Raw genomic sequence first — 22,137 nt, 5'->3', positions numbered from 1 at the left:
TATGAATCATCGAAGCTCTGACACAGAAACGCTGGAGAAATACTTCATACGTGTGAGAAGAAACTGTAAAGGCGCCAGCATTCTTACACGGGACTCCAGAAATACCAGACAAACAAATATTTAGAGCTTTAGACGTCGTCAGTGAGAAGGTGAGGCAGGTCAACTCTGAGCTATGAGTTATGAGCTTTATTATTCTGATCAGGTGTAAGCAGACAGTCATTGTTGGAAACAGCCTTTGATGCTATATTGGGCAGATCTGTTGAAGATTATGTGATGTGAAGAGCTGAATTACGGTTGGGCACAGGTGGAGTTCAGTCTGCTGCGCCTCTCCCCTGCAATTACTGACAATTTTCCTTCAGCGCTGATGTTTAATAACCAGATCATACAGTACAGACACTCATCTTTTACATTGAGCTCTCATCTTTCAAACAGAAGAGAAATGTTGTGTGATGTGTGCATGTTATCAAGCAGAGCACACACGTGAGATCACAAACACATCTTCTGTGAGTGCTGACTGTGCAGAAGTGGTGCCATCATTATGGGATGTTGTGTTTGTGGATTGTGAGTGTTTTTACATCAAGGTGAGTGGCTGAACTTTACTTCGGTGAGTTTCTGAAGCTACTGAAGTGAAGTTTGCTGTCCTCTGCTGGTCATAGAGCGCGCACGCGCGCACGCGCGCGCGTGTCCCGTGATCTCTCATTTTACGTTTTGAATCGAGAATTGTTATAACTGAAATTTTAGAATAATAATCATAAGTCAATATTTATCTCTGAATATTCTGTTTATTTATTCACCTGTTTGTGATGTTAAATTTCACTTTACGGAAACCAAACACGATACACAGTGAAATCTTCAAATGTGGTATGTGATGATTTCATTTAGACTTTTAATTATGACGTTATATACTATAGATAGATATTATTAGTTAAACTGTAAATGTTATATGTTAGCGATTTTGTAATGAACGCGCATTGGGAATTTACGGTATTTGTTTATTCTTCCGCTTTGCGCTTCTTTCGTTGATCACGGATGTAACGCGCGCTGTGTGTGAGGTTTACGGTATCTACGTACTCTATGTTCTCAGTCTCTGATTGGCCTTTTTGCGTCGTGTACCTGGTCTCTGATTGGCTGTTGCATTGTGTGGTAGAATGTTGCGTCCAGGCTGGCGACTGTCACTCGCGCAGCACACCAGCGATCAGACATCAGACGTCAGGCCGGTACAGTTATGTGAAATATCATGTTTATTCGTGTTTTACTGTGATTATCGGACGTGTATTCGTGTAAAGGAGCGGGTGAGGTGTAATGCACAACATTTCTGAGGGAATGTGTTCATATTTTTGTAGGTTTTGAGTTAGCTTAGCTGAAAATCACCTCAGTGAAAGAGCTCAGACTCACGAGCATCAGATTCTACACGTGTTTTTATGGTTCTGTATGTGAACGTTCTGATGCTCGTGTTATTTATTATTGTATATATATTTATTTATTTATTTATAGTTTCATATTATGTTACCTGTTGCTCATTGAGAGTTGATGAAGTCACACGTCAGTTTCTTAATGGTTACACACGAGCTGTCACTCAAAGTGTTGTAGGTTCGAGACCTCAGGAAGAGTGATGTATGTGTGTGTCGGTCATATATGAATACATTCAGAAGGTCTGGAGGAGATAAACATGAATTACTTTAGGTTCTTTATCTGATTTTATAAAGTCATCATCGCGCCTGATCATGATCTCAAATGTACGTTTGTGAGTGAACTGTTATCGAGTTAAATGTCAATAATAGAAACTCTGCAGTCAGTCCCGCAGTTTACTATAGTGAGAGTGAAGTTAACATGTGCTTCTGCTCGATTGTTTAGATATCTCTCTCTCTCTCTCTCTCTCTCTCTCTCTCTCTTTCTCTCTTTCTCTCCCTTAAATAACCTCCTGTCACTTGTGGCTTGTTGAAGGTCAAAGGGCATGAATGAATGAATGGACAGATGTGCTCTTGTATAGATGAAAGTTGTGTGGCACTTGTGAATCTGATCTAGTGTTGTTTGACAGTTAGTGACCCAAGTTTGCTTCCTGATCCTGCTCCAGTGTCTCTACAGGACTCTCCCGTCACCTCTCCTCTACCATAAGAAATACACAAGGCCATAAATATAACTTAAAAAAAACATTTCTGTCCTCGTTGTGCACATTATTAAACAGTAAAGGAGAGATTTATCTGACATCAAGCTTTTGTCTAGTAATGTAGTAATGTCATGTGAACACTTCCTTTATGAATGTGAGTCTGAGTGACTGAAACTCCAAGAGAAACTCTTTAACAAAGAGGAAGAATGATTGAAAACATGAACACACTCCACAGCTGTGTACTTTGACTGTATGGTTTGTGTAATAATTAGTAAATGGATAAAGAGAGAGAGAGACAGAGAGAGGGAGTGGCTGATGGTGTTGTTTGTTCAGTTTTCACTTCTCGTCTTTGCTGATGATTCCACTGAAATACAGTCATGAGATCTCTGTCTCGTTGTGTTTTGTGGTGTTTTTGTCATCATTTAGTGATTGTAATGAGCACACGGTTTCATCTTGATTCTTCATGTTCAGTTTCAAATCTTCATTCAGATTCATTAGTTTTATTTTTATGCTGAGATCTGTTGATCTGTTGATCTGTTAGTAGAATCAAAAGCTTGTTGCATCACATGCCAATGACACTATTTGTGTTCTTTTTTCAAACTTTGGATGCCTGTAACTCAAGTTAACATATCTGTTAATATCCTTTCAGGTTCTGATCACTGAATGATGTATATCTGATCATTTTAAGTGTGTGTTAATGTTTGTTTTTGTTTTTGTTTTAGTAATAATGTTGTCCAGACTGAAGGTGTGTGTGAGGCCGTGTGTCAGTATGTGTCGATGGGCTCACACTAAAGAGAAGGGAAAACCTCTCATGCTCAACCCACGAACCAACAAGGTTAGAATCTCTCACTCTATATCTCTCTGTCTCTCTCTGTCTCTCTCTGTCTCTCTCTCTCTCTCTCTCTCAGTCTCTCTCAGTCTCTCTCTGTCTCTCTCTGTCTCTCTCTGTCTCTCTCTCTCTCTCTCTCAGTCTCTCTCAGTCTCTCTCTGTCTCTCTCTGTCTCTCTCTGTCTCTCTCTGTCTCTCTCTGTCTCTCTCTCTCTGTCTCTCTCTCTCTCTCTCTCTCTTTCTCTCTCTCTGTCAGTGTCCTGCTTCTCTTTAGTCACTTTTGGAACCTTCTGAAGTAAAGAAGTGAAACTATGACAAGAGCAACTCAGCATTTTAACAAAACCGTGTGTGTTAGGTAATCTTTCAGTGAACTGTATTCTGCTGATGTTACAGACACGTCACCAACACTCCATTCATCCACATGGAGCAATAATGTCATGTTCTTAAATCCACACACAGTATTAATCTAACCCAAGACAACATCATGAAGACGTGGAATGAACGGCCGTGGGTGTGGACGAAGCGAGTGTGTTTGTGTGGTTTTGTCTGTGTCTGTGGGAGTTTTGCATGTTTTCTTCTGGAAAGCATTAGTGAAGTGACTCAGCACAGCAGAAGAACCTCAAACACACATCCTGTGATCCCCCCACACGCTCACACACACACACACACACACACACACACACACACACACACACACACACACACACACACACACACACACACACGTGGTATGTGAAGTCAATGTTCTGGAGATGGGTGTTTCACACTCACACACTCTTATTGGTTGTTTTGATTTTCTTCCTGTAGACGTACTGACTTGGATTACACACACACATGCATTAAAGTGCATTATCAGTTGCAGGTGTGTGTGTGTGTTGTCAGGGTACAGCGTTCACATGATCAGGTGTGTGTGTAACCTGAATACACACCAGCTCATGGGGACTGTTGTCACCGTCAGGACCAAATGAAGGTCCCCGTGGGCAGAAGAGCTTATAAATCATACAGAACGATGTTTTCTGAAAATCTAAAAATGCAAAAGGTTTTCTATGATCTTTAGGGGTGTGGCCTGTTTGCCCAGTATAAAAGTCACTCGACCTACGGACCGCCCCCACAGTGATGTGTGTGTTTGTGTTGTCAGGGGATGGCCTTCACTCTGAAGGAGCGTCAGATTTTGGGCATTCATGGGTTGTTGCCGTCGAAGATCGAGACTCAGGACACACAGGCAATGCGCTTCCAGAAGAATCTGAAGAAGATGTCTGACCCCCTGCAGAAGTACGACTCTCATCTTCATGTGTCATATGAATGAAACATGTAGTCAGACATACGTGACGTGTTGTGTTTGTTTGAGCAGATACATCTATCTGATGGGGATTCAGGAGAGGAATGAGCGTCTCTTCTACCGTGTGCTGATGGAAGATATCGAGGATTTAATGCCTATAGTGTACACTCCCACCGTCGGCCTCGCGTGCACACATTACGGTCACATCTTCCGCAGGCCAAAGTAAGATACGCTTCACTTGAACTTCATTCAGTGTCACCTGAACGTTCTGCAGAATAGAACAAGCTCATGACGTTGTAAATGTTGGTTTGGGAGGATTCTGATCCCAGGTCCGCACTTGAGACCAATTTTAGGACCAAGAGCAACTAATCCTTTAGAATCATGGTTTCTGTATTTCTTAACCTACGGTCACACAGCCTTAATAAAAGCAGGTGTGTGGTCACGTGATAACATGTGAACGTCATGTGGTTCATCACACAGAGGTCTGTTCATCTCCATCATGGATCAAGGACACGTTCGCTCTATTTTGGACAACTGGCCTGAAACCACAGTGAAGGTATGACAAGAGTTCAGCTGATCTCAGACGTTGATGTTCATGAAGCAGACGTCATGCGTGTGTGTTTGTGTGTGTTGACAGGCTGTGGTGGTGACGGACGGCGAGCGGATCTTGGGTTTAGGGGATCTGGGGGTTTATGGGATGGGTATTCCTGTAGGAAAGCTGTGTCTCTATACGGCGTGTGCGGGGATCCGACCCGAGAGCTGTCTGCCCGTCTGCATCGATGTGGGCACAGATAATGAGGTGGGTTCCAACTCCCCACCAATCACACGCTCGGCAGCCAGAGCTCTGTGTTCATGATGCTCTTGTGTGTCTTCTGCAGAAGTTACTGAGGGATCCCTTCTACATGGGTCTGTATCAGCAGCGAGATCGCTCCCAGCGTTACGACGATCTCATCGATGAGTTCATGGAGGCTGTGGTTGAGAAGTACGGACAGGACACGCTCATCCAGTTTGAAGACTTTGGGAATCACAACGCTTTCCGCTTCCTGAAGAAATACAGAGAGAAGTACTGCACCTTCAATGATGATATCCAGGGTGATAATCACATCCATCACATGACTTTCTCACCCCTCATGTAGTACAGCTGTTTAACGTGCACCGCAGAGGATTATTGATATGTTTCATTAGAATTGAACTCAAGCCAGGTTCGCTTATAAGGACTAGTGGTTATAATCCCAGTATTTCAGCACAGTTGAGTTGCCCAGTAGGACTTTCCACGCCTTATGCAGAGGGGAAGCAGTCAAGAATATGAATCGAGGAAAGTAGGGCTGAGGTTCCACTGGTTCGTCAGGTGGGCGTCCTCTGTGTTTGGGGGATACATGATTATAGAAATACACAGCATACTTACCTTTCCTTGCCTCCATCAGAGAGACGTCTCATGAGTTGTGTGTCCCAATCTCATCAAATTATCCTGAGTAAAAGAAGCCTTTTGGTGAGGTTCTGCTGATAATGCCCTTTGTATGGCTTAGGGTTGGGTTACACTGCAACTCAAAAGCACCGCAGTCCTTTCCCGCCAGCCCTGAGAATCGAACCAGAAACCTTCTGGTCACAAGTCCGACTCTCTAACCCTTAGGCCACGACTACCCAAACCATTAATCTGCGCTCAATGCCCCTGTGGCATACTGTTACCACGATGTCCTTATGTCTGAGGGCTGCCTTTGCATCACCAACTGCTGTTGTTGGGTTCCATTTCCTTCCTGTCGCTACTGTGGGAGCAGCATCTGTTACACAGGGATGTCATCTCTAACCTTGTCTTGGCACATTAATATTCCTCCGCAAGGCTTGAATGGGAAGAGAGAGAGCTCCATTCCCGTACAGCCCTATGTTGCTAAGACATCCTGGTAGCCTGAGCCATTTCCTCACCTGTGTGCTCGATCTCAATCTCTCCAGGTTATTGTGTGAGACAGCATGAGCTCATACATTGATATTGGCCACATCAGGCGTGGCAATGAGTCAAATTGGAAGCATCAGAGTTTCAGCTTCCCAGGAAGAGCTGTATTATTGATTTTCTATTGATTTGTCTCTTACTTGAGTTGTTCCACCTGTTGGGCGTCTTTAAGGTCCGCAGTGTACCACCGTCATAGGCTTTTCTGTGACCATTGGTCACAGAACCTGTGATTGGTAAGCTTGCTCTTGACAATAGAAATACTGCAGGATAAGAATGTGTGTTCACACACTATTCTGGTCTTGTGCTGATTCACTGTTATAACCCTACCAGAATGATTTATCTCTTCATGTTTTATATTAAAGAAGTACGCCCTTCTCATTGGTCAGCTATGACTTTGCAAGGTCTATTATTCCCAAATCACATCACCTGATGACAGATCACTCATCCGGGTCCTAATGAGCTTAATAAACAAGTTCTTTCAATACATTTAATAGAAATATATTTCATTATTCAAACATAGATTTACAATAAACCAGATTACATGTCTATATATTGTGCGAGTGTGAGTGTTGTGTCTGAGTTTAAAGCTAATAGGAAAGGTTTGTTTTTTCCGGCTGAAGGTATGTGTTTGTTAACAGATGAACTATAAATGTTGTAAATGTGTCCGGTCATTTATTACACAGTTGCTTGTGTTCTGAACACCTGGTCATGGGTTTCTTTTTTTGTTTTGTTTTTTTGTGTCTGCAGGAACTGCAGTAATAACATTCTTTCTTTATTTTTTGTGCGTTTGTTTGTGTGTCTGTAGGTACTGCATCAGTCGCTCTGGCAGGTCTGTTGGCCGCTCAGCGCGTTATAGGAAAACCAATAACTGAACATAAAGTTTTGTTTCTGGGGGCTGGAGAGGTGAACACGCACACGCACACGCACACACCACACCAAACACACAAACACACACACACACCACAAATGCAAACACTGCTGGATTAACCGCTGCATTTAGAGATGATGTACCTTTAACTTGGTCAGTGTCTGTGAGGTTAAAATATGGATGTTTTAGGCGGCTCTTGGAATCGCTAATCTGATCGTCATGGCGATGATGGAAACAGGAATGTCACAGGCTGATGCCAGGAAGAAGATCTGGATGTTTGACAAATATGGTCTGTTAGTAAAGGTGAGAGATGAGTCATGAGCATGTGATCGGACGTTTCATCTCAGGAAAATGTTTGAACGGATTCATTGAATTAAATGAGAATGGCTGAAAGAACAACAGACTTGTGTTTGACTTTCATCTGTTTACCAGTCAGTCAGTAACACTGTGTGTGTGTTACAGGGCAGAGCTTATGAGACAGACAGTAATCAGGAGGGATTTGTTCACGCTGATCCAGGAGACGTGAAAAGCTTCTTAGACGCTGTCAATGTAATTAAACCCACAGCCATCATCGGTATGACAGGCCGTCCTCTCTCGCTTTCTAATGTTCATCACTTAACCTCTACATAACCTTTAAAGGGGACATACACATATATCTTTGTTACTGATGTTCATTTAGTTCTTCATGACTTCGTCGTCTCTAACCCCGACAGTCTGTATGTAGAAGAGCTCTCTTCTGATTGCTTCATCTTATCAAACGTGAATCCTTTGCAGTGTAATTCTTCTCAGTGCTGTATTTTTATTCTCACGGAAAATGATTGTAGTTTTATTCTCACAAAAGCACACCACCGTTCAACAGAAATGTTTCTTTATGATCCTAAAAGCCTTTGGTCTGAAAGAATATGTGGGAATAGTTGAAAGTGGTTATGTCAACAACACCTGTGCAAACAAATCTTTTACTACAAACCGAAAACAGCATTTCATGCATTTTTTGAAATGGATGAGTGACTGTAAAAGAATGAAAAGTCATTCAATAAGACATCCACTGTACAATAGACTGTAGTGTTGTGAAGCAGATGTGGATGGTATCTGTGGTGACATGTTTTGAATATCATCAGGTGTGTCCGGGGCTGGGCGGCTCTTCACTCATGATGTCATCAAAGCCATGGGCAGCCTGAATGATCGACCAATCATCTTTGCTCTGAGTAACCCGACGGCCAAAGCCGAATGTACAGCAGAAGACGCCTACACCCTCACACAGGTAACACAGGATTTATGGAGAGTTTCTTTGCAGAAACAGATAACTCGGTTTTGAAAAAAGTTTAAAAATCATGTCTTTTAATAGTGCATGCCAAGTTATGTAAATGAAAATGTAATATCAATCAAAACTTCAGTTGGGTTGTTTTGGATAAGTAATAAAATAAATACAGCGACTAACACAATAAAACATAATGACATGATTTCTGAACATTAAAAAAAGAAAACAATCTGTTGAATCTTCATATATTTACACTCATAAATCATGAAAGAGCGTTCAGTCACATTACAGGAATTCATGAATGATCTGTCTGACTGCAGGGCCGCTGTTTGTTCGCCAGTGGCAGTCCATTTGGACCCGTGACATTAGAAGACGGCAAAATACTAATCCCAGGACAGGGCAACAATGCTTACATATTCCCAGGTTATTGACATTATTCTAGTCATGACTATTAATGGACATAGTTCTTAAAGAGTACATAACATGAGATCATGAAAATGACATGTCATACCGTGTGTAATGTTGGCGTGTGTTAAAGTAAACAGTATGCCAAGTGGTAAATCCGTAGGTGAATGAATAACAAAGTTATTGTCTGGGAATAAAATGGAGTCGACTCTGAATCACGCAAACGAGTGCTGATTTGCCGATTTACGTTACCGTCTACTTTTAGCTAGGACTGCCCCCCAAAACTTCACCCTTCTCCCCCAAACACTATATGTAGCTCATGAGCCTCATCTGGGGTAGGGTTGGGCCGATAGATGATGACATCATCAATCACAGATAGGTGACTCCCATCACGGCCGCCATCGTGATTCCCATGATGCAATTTTCATCATCATGCCGTACGTGAACAGCACATTCCCAAGACAAATACTGACAGCCAGGCCACAGTATGACTTTCTGCACATGTGTCGAGATCGTCCGTTCATGCTTAACCTCAGTTGAGTGGGATTTGGAAGCTGCTCAACGTGTGTGTGCACAAGACAGAGATGGACGTAGAAAGTGACGCAAACAGTGAATCGTAAAGCGCTCACGTTGTGTGTGTAAACTTGTCAATGACGACCTGAACTGTGCGGGTCTGCAATGGCAGCGGGAAACATCAGAAGCCAAGTTTCTGAAGAAAGTTGCGAATTTATCGCATGTGCAAATTTGGAACATCGCATAGGAGATTTGCGAATAAGCACCGTTTCCATCCAAGTAGTCAACCATCACTTCCTAGTGTAAACTGGCACTAAATATCTGTAAGAAATGTAAGAGAAGCCACTGAATATAATATTTTTTTATATAGAATAATACTTGTGCAAGCATACGTTGCGAAACACAATAAATGCAGTGCTGCCTGCTGTTGGGGAAACACTTTGCTCATGCATTTAAGAATGACCATAACAACATTTCTGAGGCTGTGTCACAAGATCAGTACTCTGGTTAGTAAGGTAACAATGTCTCATTTTATGTGACTTTTCGGTGGAATTTATTCAGCAAATGTGTTTCCATCTCCCATTAATCCCATTAACCCTTTTTGCAGAAATGAAAAACCACCTCAAGCAGCGTAAAAACTTTTTTGTGAATTAAGGATTTTTAATTCGAAATTTGCCGCTTCTGTCACTCGTTTCTGATGCGAAACTTCAAAAGGTGAATAAAACAAAAGTGATGGAAACCTGCTTAGTGACGCGTGACCCGCGCAGTTAACCAATCAGACACGCCTACACTGGCCCTGCCCCCTGATGTCATTGTCCATCGCGATGTTTCACTGTAGGCATCGTCTTTTGCCAATTTGGTAGACTCCCCAACCCTAATTCGTGGTAGATCACATCACACTAGACCATCTGACCTGCTCACATCAGACTAGAGTAGCGGAAAGGAGAAGATTAGACGGATGAATCGTGGAAAGAATCATTTGAGAGTCAGTCAAGAAGTAAGGTAATAATAACTGCCTATTACAGCGACATAATCATGTTTTTACATCTTCTATGAACATAAACTTGTTGGACACTCCAGAAACCAAAGTAGGACCTTAAAAATCCCTGGTTATGTACTCTTTAAAGTAAAGATCGACTAAAGCACTAAAAGTTACTCATGTTTGATAAAAGTTTGAAGCAGATGTGAGCGCAGTGGACGGCTGACCTGTAGTTTTATGATTTCAGGTGTGGCATTGGCTGTAATTCTCAGTGGAGTTCGTCATATCAGTGACACGGTGTTCCTGGAGGCGGCCAAGGTACACAATCACCCCCGAACGCTGTTTCACACATAAGCTTTTGTGTGGTTATTCTTACAAATCAAATCACATGAGGACCGTCTGGGGCTGTAGTTTTACTTCTTTCTTTTCATTTTCACATTGTATGGCAACCTCATTAACTTCTCAAAGTCTTCTATAAATAGCGTCTGAGAAACATTTTGCGTGTGTGTGCTGGTTTATTTTGTGGATCGATTTGTGATAAATGTTGTGTGTGTTTCAGACGCTGACAGATCAGCTCACAGACGAGGAGTTGAGTCAAGGGCGACTGTATCCACCGCTGTCTAACATCAGAGAGGTGTCCATACAGATGGCCATCAAGGTAACACACGCGTGCAGGAGCTCATTGTGTCATAGACTGATACAGATAATAGAAAATTCAGTATGTCAGTAGTATACAATGAAGTTTGTAATGTTGTTGTTATTGTTGTGTGCAGGTGGTGGAGTTTGTGTATTCACAGGGAATGGCTTTCCGCTACCCAGAACCCATGGATAAAGAATCTTACGTCAGATCGGTTGTGTGGGACACCAATTATGACTCCTTTCTGCCCGACATTTACAACTGGCCCGGCGTTTCTCACAGCCCTATCGTCGAATAGAAGAAACAGCCCGGAGTAATATACAGAACAAAATGAAGACGTGATCACTCCATATTTCCCCTCACGCTTATGGTTAATTGTAGTATTTATATTATGTGTGTTATGTTATATACATCTGATTGTTTGTTTAGAGTTTATGGGTTGAATCTCTCCACATCACATTTCACTCCACATTTAAAAGAAGAAATAATAATATCTTGCAGAAAGAGAAGAAAGGCTCTCGTGAGGAGTTGAGCTGATGAATTTGTATTGCTTTCGAGATGAAGTGTTTTCATGAGATTGACTCGTATATGATTTTATAAAGCCATTGTTACAGGCGTGTGCGCCTTTCACTCCTCATGACTGATTTGATTTGTCATTCATTTCACTCACTCCATGTTGTCATTGTGTTTGTTTTCTGTTGTGTCAGGGACATTTCTCTGATGACAGGAGAGCTATATTATACTAGACACTATATTAGATTGACCACAGTTTACTCCAACATCCACATCAGATCATTTCTTCTCACGTGCCGCACTATTAGCGTGTTTCAAAGCAGAGATAATGTACCAGCAGACAGTCATGATCACAAATTCTGCCATAAAGATAGTTACTATATTATTCTATGTATTAAATGACTGCTTGACATAATAAATAGACGTGAAATACTGATCCAAATGATTTTATAATGCGACGGCTGCAGAATTCTGTCAAACATACAGCAGAAAACAGCACGATCATGTATTCCATATATATTTATATATTCCAGTATATACTACTGTGGTATAACCTTAGAAGTGCCTGCTTATACGTCATTCACATGTATGTTACATCATTTACAGGTCATTCTATATTCAGTAGCCAGAAAGCACAAGAGGAACATGATTTATATCTCATCTCCGACTCATTAGAGGCCCATTTTTCTCTGAAAGCACATCATACACATTTAGATTAACTAGTGAATGTGTGATGTGCCAGACAAACACATTTGAAGCCAAGCTATTACGTCACAGTCAGCCAATTGACCCCTTTATCTCCATCACCGTGTAACCTCTGTGTAAACCTGTGTGACGTCATTGAACCTTTCTGATGTCTCAATCACACAGAAACCACTGTTACATACGTGTAGAATAAAAGCGTTTGATTGAAAGTGTGTTGTACTCACTGCTGAAGTCATTATAACATTTTAAGGGTTGTCCTGAAATCCAGAAAACAGCCTCCTGACAGCAAAGGTAAAACATTGAACACTCAGTCATAAATCTCTCATAAAGTATTTTAAAACGTAACACTTGTTGTCTTCAGCATCTTCATAAGGATCAAAGGAAAATAATTAAATGACATGATTCAAGCATCTGGTCTGTTTCTCTTCATGGCCAGTTTAGACACATTCATGAACACACATTGAAAGACTTGATTTATTAAAGTGAGCAACAGAATCTGCCACCACAATTTCAAAAGAATAATTTTAGAGAAATAAAGTCGGGTGTTAATTTAAAAGCGAACACGAGCAGAAGTGTTGATCACAGTACATCACAGGTGTGCCGTCACAAGATCTCTTTCATAGAAAAAGACCTCAGACGGAAAACTTTCTTCAAAATCATCGCGAGATATCTGACTGATGTGATCTCTGATTCTAGAGGACCCGAGGCCGTCTCCTGGAAATTAGGAGCGTTTAAGCGATAAGCAGCCAAAACATGATGAGAAGAGCCACAAACAGGAAGAGGCGGGACAGGAAGTGTTCGTCTGTGTGCTGAGGAGTTCCTGGAGCTGCTGTGGACACATAAATCTGGTTTTTAATACATCATCATACACTAGAACACTCGTTCTTTTATTGTGTTCACAATGCGAGTCGTCTTGTTACGTTTCTTCAACATGACTACATTGATTCATTTTGGAGTATTTCTTTTCTTGTGACTTGTCAACACATTTTTAATTGTACGTTTTATTTAAACTCGACCGGAGCGAAAACTTCGGTTGATTTGTCTTATTCTCTGGCAGGATTTTTTGAAATAAAAGAAAATGTGTTTGGATCTAAAGAATTATGATTCTAAATGTGATGGCTTCCAGTACAGAAATACAAAGAACACCTGCACTTCCCTTCTTCATGGGATGATAGTTTAAAGGAAGGCTTGTCGTGTACCTGGTGGGGGTCTCCCATCATTGATATTGAACGCTGTCGCGAAAATCCCAAAAGGAAAAGCTCCGATTCCAAAAGACATCTGGAAACCTCCATCTCCAAACCCAAATCCCTGAAAGCCCTAAGGAAACAGACCACATGACCGACTCTACTACACAACACAACACACAGGTCAGATCTCTATTCAAACACTCCAAACCATCAGCTCATGTGTCACTGACTGACAGATGAGAAATCATCCAGAAAGGATTGGGAGTGAAACGTGATGCAATGCATACGTCAGGTGTGTTGAGAGGAACGTCTTCAGAGACCAAACATAACAAGTCCCATCGGCCCGCTCGTTTGACTAATGAATGAGCTGCAGGTTTGCACAACAGCAGCCGCTTTTATCCACGTAAGAGTTTCATCACAGATGTCTGGTGCAATGACACACGCATCGTTGCAAATGACCAAGAGAAACTCAACTGGATACATGACTGGGATTGACCATGTGACTGTTTCCTGTCAAGCCATTCTCAATACACAATCAGAGAAAACATACTTACACCACGATTTTCTGGTTCTGGTCGCTGTCCTTGAGGCCGTGGAGGAGTTCTTTCTCTAAAACCACGAAGAAAATAGGATGAACTTCATACAGTACACTTCAGTGTAGTCTATCACTCACATGTTATACTCTGTCCACTGATATCTGCACGCGCTATAAACCAGCGGACACATTCGTAACCTTTCTGACCCGGATGTTGAGTGTAAAGTACCTGGGGTCTTGTTGGCCCGTGCTTCCTCTTCCGTACAGAGGAATCACTTTATCCCGACTGATGCCGGCTTTACAAACGGGACACACCTGACGGTTCGGCCGAGTTTCTAACCACTGCAAACACACACATGAAGGACATTGCGACATGAGTCCTGTCACACGCTCTTGGGTGAGCAGTTAAAAACAGAAAACACTTCAAAACGTACCTGATGTAAACACGGCCAACTAAGAAGTGATGTCACAGAGGCAGGGAGACGAGGGAGAGTAAAGTATGATGAGGTTCTGTATTTAAAAGCACGCAATCAAAGTGTGGTGGACATTAACAGCGTCTCACTCACCAGAAGAGATGACCACACAAACTGATGACGGCATCTTTGGACGTGTCCAGACAGATGTTACACTCGAACGTGCTGTCCTGAGTACTGCTGCTGCTGTCACCTGCTGTCTGTCCATTACCTGCAGATGAGCTCTCACTCGATGATGCTGCTGCTGCCGCTGATGATGATGATGATGCTGCACTCGCCATTCTGTGCCTTCAGCTCCACAACCTTGAAAAATACACAACAACATCATCATCATCATCATCATCACTCTTCTCTTGTATTCATATCTGCAGCGTAACTTTGTTTTGAAAAGTGGTGGGGACAGAGACGACAGAAACAATACTTGACTCAATTTTTTCTGTAATAACTGGTTGGGAATATTGATCATAGTTTGGGGTCACTCCGCTTTTCGACTCGAGCTCTCACAGTATGTGTTCTCAAACGGTCACTGGCTGTTTACACTTTCTAGGGCTAATCTAAATCTATTAGTCTAAACTAATTGTGATTAATCGCATCAAGAATAAAAGTTTGTGTTTACATAATATATATTCATTTTGTATATATAAATACAAACACACACAAATTAATACATATTTAGGAAATATTTACATGTATTTATTTATTTATATTTTCTTAACTATATGCGTGTATGTGTATTTGTTAATAAATATAAAATTATTATTGAAAGTACACAGATAAATATTATGTAAACACAAACTTTTATTGTCACTTATGTCATAAGTCATGTACGCGTGTTTGTGCGCGGACACTGGATGCGTAACGAGCGGCGCGAGCGCGAGCGCGGATGATGCGCGCATTAAATAGTGAGACTCTCTGTCTTCCGCAAATATAACTCACGAGTGCGAGCAAAACGTTTTGATGTTAATGATCCTTAAAATACACACCATCTGCAAACATTTCTTAATTTCTATTAAAATGTGTTGGGAACATCATGTCCCACCCGCAAATCACACCTGTGAATGTAAATCCTCTGGATTCCTCAAGAAATATTCTCTCTCTCTCTCAAAAACACACACGTGAGAAATCGTGTTGACAAATTCAGCCTATAACAGTACAACATACATAAAAAAACGAAAGTACACATATGACGTTAGTGTAAACAAACACACAATACTGAACTCTCAATCTCTCAAGATTGAAAAACGGTTTATTGGCATGATAAAACGCATTTTACATTCCCCAAGCACAGAAAAATTAAATAAAAAAATAAGAGAAAATAATAAAAATATTCTACACAAATAGAGATTAAGATAAAAATGAAGTATATAATATATACACATCAATATAAAGAGAAAAAGAGAAAGTGTATCCCTCTCTCTCTCTGTTGAATGTGTTGTTAGCGTTTAGCTGCTAATCTCGTTTGTAATAAACACAGATGTGACGTACCTAACAGTGTAAACGTGTTTAAACAGCGAACATTTATATAAAGTCATAAAACATTATTACCTGAATCTTAGTGTCATGAAAGCGTCTGCGGAGCGGATAGAGAGAAAATATCGCTGCTGCTCTGCTTCGCAACCTTCAGATCATTGCGTCAACACAAACTCGCCCGGAAGTTGCGTCACACGTGTTCGACCAATCGCAGCAACAATATAGAAATAGAAGAAACATCAGAGTGGAGCGAAAGCATAGAAGAGTTTTACATTGGGCGTGGCTTGACTGCCAGAAAAGGTTTTTGATTGGGTAGATATGACCAGTCTAAAAACATTCTGTAAGTATTTTTTTACATTTTAATTATTATTATTGATATTGTGTGTTGTGTGGCGGTTGGGCTGGTGGTTACTTCTATCACAGTAAAATTGAGAATGTATTATTACACCTAAATTATTCAAAACTTATTTATCGCTTTTCTTTGCACATGACCTAAGATTAAACATGCGGGGGAATCCTTTTTTATAAACATTTAGTAATGCTAAAAATTCTAAAAAGTATTTAGTGAAATCAATTTATTAATTCAGAGTAATATAAAAACGGAAAGTCAAATAGAGCTGGAGTTTTACTGACAACTAACTCCATACAGCCGGTGTGATGTTAGTTGATGTGTGAAGTCATTTTGACACTTTTAAAAGTATTTATTTTTATTTTCTTAAGTCTTTGTCAAATGATCGCAGTGACTGCCTACAGCCAACAGATGATGATGTTCTCCGCAGGCGCATTTACAGTATGGGCGGGGCTAAGCAGCTACGTGATGGGCGTGACTAACAGCTCAGGGCGGGGCGAGCCGTGCGGTTGCCAGGCGCTGGTCACTTGTGCGGGAAGTGCTGCTGATATTTCAGAGCGTCACGGGCGCGTTACAGACGCATCGAGCGCAGATTATGATCCGTGACGAGCTCGCTCGCGTCACCGGATCCGCGCGCACGGCGAGAGTTCTACGGCTTTAACCGGGAGATTATTAACAAGTTCAGCGAGTATCTCAGCGGCTAACGGGACTAGCTGGTTAGCCGACACATCGCGAATAATTTCAGTTAATCGAGTGGATCGATGATCATGGAGAAGAAGCGGACGGACTGTCCGGCGCTTCCGCCCGGCTGGAAGAAGGAAGAAGTGATCCGGAAGTCCGGACTGAGTGCTGGAAAGAGTGATGTGTATTACTACAGGTAACTGTGACGTGTGTGTGCGTCAATGTACAGTAGACACACAACATCAGACAGAACAGTCAACTGTTTCATTTGTGTGTGTGTGTGTGTGTGTGTGTGAGAGAGAAAGAGAGAGTGTCTTTATTTGTGTGTGTATGTAAAAATGTGTGTATATATATATATATATTTATATGTGTGTGTGTGTGTGAGAAAGAGAGTGTCTTTATTTGTGTGTGTATGTAAAAATGTGTGTATATATATATATATTTATATGTGTGTGTGTGTGTGTGAGAAAGAGAGTGTCTTTATTTGTGTGTGTGTGTAAAAATGTGTGTATATATATATATATTTATATGTGTGTGTGTGTGTGTGAGAAAGAGAGTGTCTTTATTTGTGTGTGTATGTAAAAATGTGTGTGTATATATATATATATATATGTGTGTGTGTGTGTGTGAGAGAAAGAGAGTGTCTTTATTTGTGTGTGTATGTAAAAATGTGTGTGTATATATATATATATATGTGTGTGTGTGTGTGTGTGTGTGAGAGAGAGAATGAGACAAAAGGAGAGAGTCCATATTTGTGTGTAAAAGTGTGTGTGAGTGTGTGTGAGAGAGAGAGCGAGAGAGAGAGAGAGTTTGTGTGTGTGAGAGAGAGAGAGAGAGAGTTTGTGTGTGAGAGAGAGAGAGAGAGTTTGTGTGTGTGAGAGAGAGAGAGAGAGAGAGAGTGTGTGTATGTTTTTGTGTGTATGTGTGTGTGAGTGTGTGTGTGTGTGTGTGTGTGAGAGAGAGAGAGAGAGTGAGACAAAAGGAGAGAGTCCATATTTGTGTGTAATAGTGTGTGTGAGTGTGTGAGAGAGAGAGAGAGAGAGTTTTGTGTGTGAGAGAGAGAGAGAGAGAGAGTTTGTGTGTGAGAGAGAGAGAGAGAGTTTGTGTGTGTGAGAGAGAGAGAGAGAGTTTGTGTGTGAGAGAGAGAGAGAGAGAGAGTTTGTGTGTGTGAGAGAGAGAGAGAGAGAGAGAGTGTGTGTATGTTTTTGTGTGTATGTGTATGTGTGTGTGAGTGTGTGTGTGTGTGTGTGTGAGAGAGAGAGAGTGAGACAAAAGGAGAGAGTCCATATTTGTGTGTAAAAGTGTGTGTGAGTGTGTGAGAGAGAGAGAGAGAGAGAGAGAGAGAGAGTTTGTGTGTGAGAGAGAGAGAGAGAGAGAGAGAGTGTGTGTGTATGTTTTTGTGTGTATGTACAGTCGGCACATTATACAGACGAATGTAACTTTTGTAAGTGTGCGATGAATTGTGAGGCGTTTTTAGATCTGTAACCTTTAAAGTTTGTGTGTATCATTTTGTAAGACTGATATAAATCATTGTATGTATTTGTGTGTGTGTATATTTCTGATTTGTGTTTATAAAAGCATCATAATGTCTGACACATGTGACTCATACATGATTGATTGACAGAGGTGGTTTATACTGATGTCTAGAGTCATGATGTTCTTACAGAGTGTTCATGAGAGTGTAGAGATGTGTGAGTCACCAGAGGAAACTTTACACTTTAATAAATAAAATCATACTGACTGAATATAAGCAGATGTGTACTGAATCAGATTATCTCACACTCTCTCTCTCTCTCTCTCTCTATCCCTCTCTCTCTGTCTCCTAAAACCAATTTGTTGTTGTGCCATTTACTCTTTACTCTTATTTGGAAGAAAGCAGAATAGTGAAGAGTGATTGGTTGATGTGGGGGTCTCTTCCTGTCTGTGTGGGTGGTTCTCGCTGCAGTGTAAAATGATCTGATGATGATGATCAATGATTTTATTCTTCTGTCTGCACAGATTGTATGTGTTGGATTGTGTGTTTCTTATGCTCTGTAAGCGTGTGTGTGTGTGTGTGTGTGTGTGTGTGTGCATGTGTGTGGTGTCATGGCGGCAGTGGAAGGCCTGTAAAATGATCTATAATATATATTCTCTCATCATGACGCACGAGAGTCACACACACACAGACACAGACAGACACACACACACACACACACACACACACACACTGGTTTCCATGTTCTAAATCTAATAATCACACACACAAATGTTTCTGCACTCTTACATTTTCAATAAATATAATTTTATATGATTTATAAGCTGTTTTCCTAAATAATGTCCCCACAATGTCTAAATCTGGTATAACTATCTTTGTTGGGACATGATGTCCTCACACACACACACACACATCTGTTCTGTGTGGTTCTCTGAGGGAACGTGTGTTCTGGACGTGTCATTGAATATCAGCGAGTGATGAGAATGTTCTGGTGTAGTTTAGTTTGTGTGATGATTGGCATCGAATGATTGACACCAGTGTGTTCTTCTGCAGCTCATCACATTTCACAGCATCACAACACAGAGTGTGAAACATGGACACACTGATGTGAACGAAGCGCGTTTGAGTCAGCATGTGTGTTCACGATGCCGTGTGGTTTTGTGTTTTATTGAGTTTGTGTGACACAGGCTTTACCGGCACTGCTGATGTGTTACAGGAACATGACTTCCGGTCTGGACTCCAGACGTGTGCGTGTTTTCAGTGAGTCATCACAAACATATGAACACATCAGCGTTCTGCTTCAGAACTGTAGGTTTGGATCCCAGCGAATCACAGGATGTGATATTCAATCATTCTCACACCTTCAGTGTTTGACAAATGTTTGAAGCACCATCATAAAGCTCAAGGTTTGTGGGCGGTTGTGAGGGCATTACTGTTTTTATTTGTTATTATGTTAGTTCGTTGTGTTGGTGTTAACAGTTAAACTGGATTAACCAGCGTCAAGAAAAGTATGATCTGATAAATGCACAGATTAGTATGATGTATTTCCACAGGACTTGTGTTGTGTTAGAGAGGGATTAGTGTGAGTCCATGTGCTTCTCTTCATCAGACAGGTGCAGCGAGTCCTGTTGGTTCTGCGTGTTGTTAGAATCATTCCTCAAAAGTCTTAAAGGAGTAGTTCACTTTAAAAATAAGTTTTCATGATCATTTACTCCCCTCGTGTCATCTAAGATGTTTATGTGTTTGTGTCTTTAGTGGAAAAGCAATGAAGGTTTTTGATGAAAACATTCCAGGATTTTTCTCCATATAGTGACTTCAATGGACTCCAAACACTTGAAGGTGAAAATGAGTTTCAGTGCAGCTTCAGAGGACTTTAAACCAAACCAGACCATGAATAAAGGTCTTATCTAGAGAAAACATCGCTCATTTTCCCCAAAAAATTAAGTATAATTTTTATAATAGGGCTGTGTGATATTGAGGAAAAATGTGATATACGATAGCATGCTAAATGATGCGATATTCAATATGCAATACGATATTTATTTTTCTAAAATCAAATTAAATTGTATGAAAAATATAAAAAAAATAATATAACCAACATATGTTTCACATTATTTTAGGGAACAGAAAGCATCACTATAACTTCTGAAAGTTTGCTGAACAATACTCTCAACAATACTTTCATATCTTTGAGGTGTTTCTTTGTTTTGGCACTAAATGTTCAGCAGCAGCTGTGGATGTCTCAGGATGGCTCATCTTTGCTCGCTATGTGCGACGCAGATTGTTGATTGATTTGTGTTAGGGTACATGAACGCTAGCATTCACACGCACGTATATCTCAACTAACATCCGCTTCCCAGATAGATTCTACAATCCCCATTGACCTAAAACTTTACCATACATAACTTTTGGAAGAATTAAATCGCTCATTTATTGCAAACCATTGCGATATGCACATTTGCAAAATTTTTATATATTGCACAGCACGACTTCACGTAATACATAATTACGTTAAAAAAGGTCACGCTTGACCTAGGCAGAATCCAGGATACTCACACAAAATGACCATTTTAAAGAAAAAACTGACACAAAGACACTTGAATACGTGTCATTGAACATTCAACAACTTTTGAACGGTCCTCCTTCTCCACATTTGTAAACACTGACTCGGTTCTTTCGTCTACGTCGAGCGTGACCTTTTTAACTTTATGATGTATTATGTGAAGTCATGAACGAGCATCTCAGAAAAGAGTAAGGCCAGCATTTGTGTTTATAAAGCATATATATATATTTTTATAAAATGACTGATGGTTTCTCTACATAAGACCTTTATTCATGGTCTGGTTTGGTTTAAAGTCCTCTGAAGCTGCACTGAAACTCATTTTCACCTTCAAGTGTTTGGAGTCCATTGAAGTCACTATATGGAGAAAAATACTGGAACGTTTTTATCAAAAACCTTCATTTCTTCTCCACTAAAGAAAGAAACACATAAACATCTTAGATGACATGAGGGGAGTAAATGATCATCAACATTTATTTATAAAGTGAACTACTCCTTTAAAGAATGAATCCAGCGCTGGGAATTGAGAAAAACTGGAAGTGAATGTTTCATGATGGTTCATTTTTCTGTAGTTGTGTCTGGACGCTGCATCGCTGCTGTGATCTGATCCAAACACAATCAAAGTGTTGTTGTTTTCATGTAGAGAACAGTGAACAGGTCTCGTGGATGTGATGTTCACATCAGAATTGTGTTCCAGTGTGAGATAAGACTGAGAGTCTTGTGAGATCTCTGCTTCGAATGGTTGGTCTGTTGAAGGCCGTTTGGTTCGGTCTTTCATCCTCACGTTGTGTTGTTTCTTCATCTTCAGGTTGTGTGTTGCTCTGCTTTCACAGAAATCGAAGCGTTAAATGTTGTCTTCGCTCTGTCTCCTTGTGGTTTGCTAAATAGTTGGTGCATGTCAAAGCCAGTGTGTTTCTGCTTGCAAGAGTGTGTGTGTGTGTTTTCTCTGTTGTGCAGTTGTTGGTCACACCATTGTCATTCGGCCTCTTCACAGACACAACAACACAACAGTGCACAGGCACCAAAGCCAAACTGTAATAAATGTGTTTCTGTCATTACTGTGTGTTGATTCTCTGCATGTGTTGTGTGTTGTTGTGCAGTTACAGTGATAATCATCATGGAAACCACCGGAGCTGTTAACTGCATCTGCACACATTACTACAGTAAATACAGTCATCATCAGCACCTGTGCTGCTCTTCACGCCTACACACACACACACACACACACACGCTGAACACGAGCGTTACTGCACATTTGCATGTCGAGCCATATTGAGCGCACACGTGTGTGTGTGTGTGTGTGTGTGTTAGCAGTGTCCACTCATTCACACTCATGTTGTTATCTGAGGGTGAGCTGCGTTTGATTTAAGT

At 40.9% G+C, this 22,137-nt stretch overlaps 3 protein-coding genes across 8 annotated transcripts in view; 2 read left to right on the top strand and 1 right to left on the bottom strand.

The window, feature by feature from the left end:
- Positions 1-1,149: 1,149 nt before the first annotated feature.
- On the top strand, positions 1,150-11,456 carry me2 (malic enzyme 2, NAD(+)-dependent, mitochondrial). Of its 3 annotated transcripts, none has more exons than XM_056745155.1 (15): positions 1,150-1,217; positions 2,830-2,942; positions 4,074-4,207; positions 4,287-4,436; positions 4,695-4,770; positions 4,852-5,013; positions 5,093-5,306; positions 6,965-7,062; positions 7,217-7,330; positions 7,490-7,601; positions 8,146-8,288; positions 8,606-8,708; positions 10,430-10,500; positions 10,742-10,840; positions 10,956-11,456. In XM_056745155.1, the coding sequence occupies exons 2-15, from the start codon at positions 2,835-2,837 to the stop codon at positions 11,115-11,117; spliced, it is 1,746 nt and encodes a 581-aa protein (XP_056601133.1). In that variant the 5' UTR covers positions 1,150-1,217; positions 2,830-2,834; the 3' UTR covers positions 11,118-11,456. The 3 variants fall into 3 exon arrangements, with proteins under 3 accessions (XP_056601133.1, XP_056601134.1, XP_056601135.1); XM_056745156.1 differs by having other exon boundaries at positions 1,199-1,222; XM_056745157.1 differs by having other exon boundaries at positions 1,199-1,292.
- A 1,041-nt stretch (positions 11,457-12,497) lies between these two features.
- Positions 12,498-15,911, bottom strand: rnf185 (ring finger protein 185). Of its 3 annotated transcripts, none has more exons than XM_056745164.1 (7): positions 15,778-15,911; positions 14,326-14,535; positions 14,194-14,212; positions 13,989-14,101; positions 13,779-13,833; positions 13,237-13,354; positions 12,498-12,866 (listed from the first exon to the last, which is right to left on the bottom strand). In XM_056745164.1, the coding sequence occupies exons 2-7, from the start codon at positions 14,511-14,513 to the stop codon at positions 12,769-12,771; spliced, it is 591 nt and encodes a 196-aa protein (XP_056601142.1). In that variant the 5' UTR covers positions 14,514-14,535; positions 15,778-15,911; the 3' UTR covers positions 12,498-12,768. The 3 variants fall into 3 exon arrangements, with proteins under 3 accessions (XP_056601142.1, XP_056601143.1, XP_056601141.1); XM_056745165.1 differs by lacking the exon at positions 15,778-15,911 and adding an exon at positions 15,285-15,389 and having other exon boundaries at positions 12,498-12,863; XM_056745163.1 differs by lacking the exon at positions 15,778-15,911 and adding an exon at positions 15,285-15,387.
- Positions 15,912-16,538: 627 nt separating this feature from the next.
- mbd2 (methyl-CpG binding domain protein 2) overlaps positions 16,539-22,137 on the top strand; it is a 24,237-nt gene continuing 18,638 nt past the window's right edge. The window contains exon 1 of one of the 2 annotated variants that reach the window (XM_056746696.1): positions 16,539-16,928. In XM_056746696.1, the coding sequence (XP_056602674.1) occupies positions 16,813-16,928 (116 nt within the window). In that variant the 5' untranslated portion in view covers positions 16,539-16,812. The remainder of the gene's footprint in view (positions 16,929-22,137) is intronic. The other variant, XM_056746695.1, reaches the window with a different exon arrangement.

The sequence above is a fragment of the Triplophysa dalaica genome, chromosome 4, assembly GCF_015846415.1.
Source record: "Triplophysa dalaica isolate WHDGS20190420 chromosome 4, ASM1584641v1, whole genome shotgun sequence".
Taxonomy (NCBI): Eukaryota; Metazoa; Chordata; class Actinopteri; order Cypriniformes; family Nemacheilidae; genus Triplophysa; species Triplophysa dalaica.
Note: the sequence above shows the minus strand (reverse complement) of the source record. Positions and strands in the feature narration are given on the sequence as shown.

Coding starts and splice junctions, on each gene's coding strand:
- me2 (XM_056745155.1), top strand. CDS start 2,835: ATGTTGTCCAGACTGAAGGTGTGTGTGAGGCCGTGTGTCAGTATGTGT. Junction 7,602..8,145: donor TAAACCCACAGCCATCATCG/GTATGACAGGCC, acceptor GAATATCATCAG/GTGTGTCCGGGGCTGGGCGG. Junction 10,501..10,741: donor TGTTCCTGGAGGCGGCCAAG/GTACACAATCAC, acceptor TGTGTGTTTCAG/ACGCTGACAGATCAGCTCAC.
- rnf185 (XM_056745164.1), bottom strand. CDS start 14,513: ATGGCGAGTGCAGCATCATCATCATCATCAGCGGCAGCAGCAGCATCA. Junction 13,834..13,988: donor ACGGGCCAACAAGACCCCAG/GTACTTTACACT, acceptor TCGTGGTTTTAG/AGAAAGAACTCCTCCACGGC. Junction 13,355..13,778: donor CAGAACCAGAAAATCGTGGT/GTAAGTATGTTT, acceptor CTGTTTCCTTAG/GGCTTTCAGGGATTTGGGTT.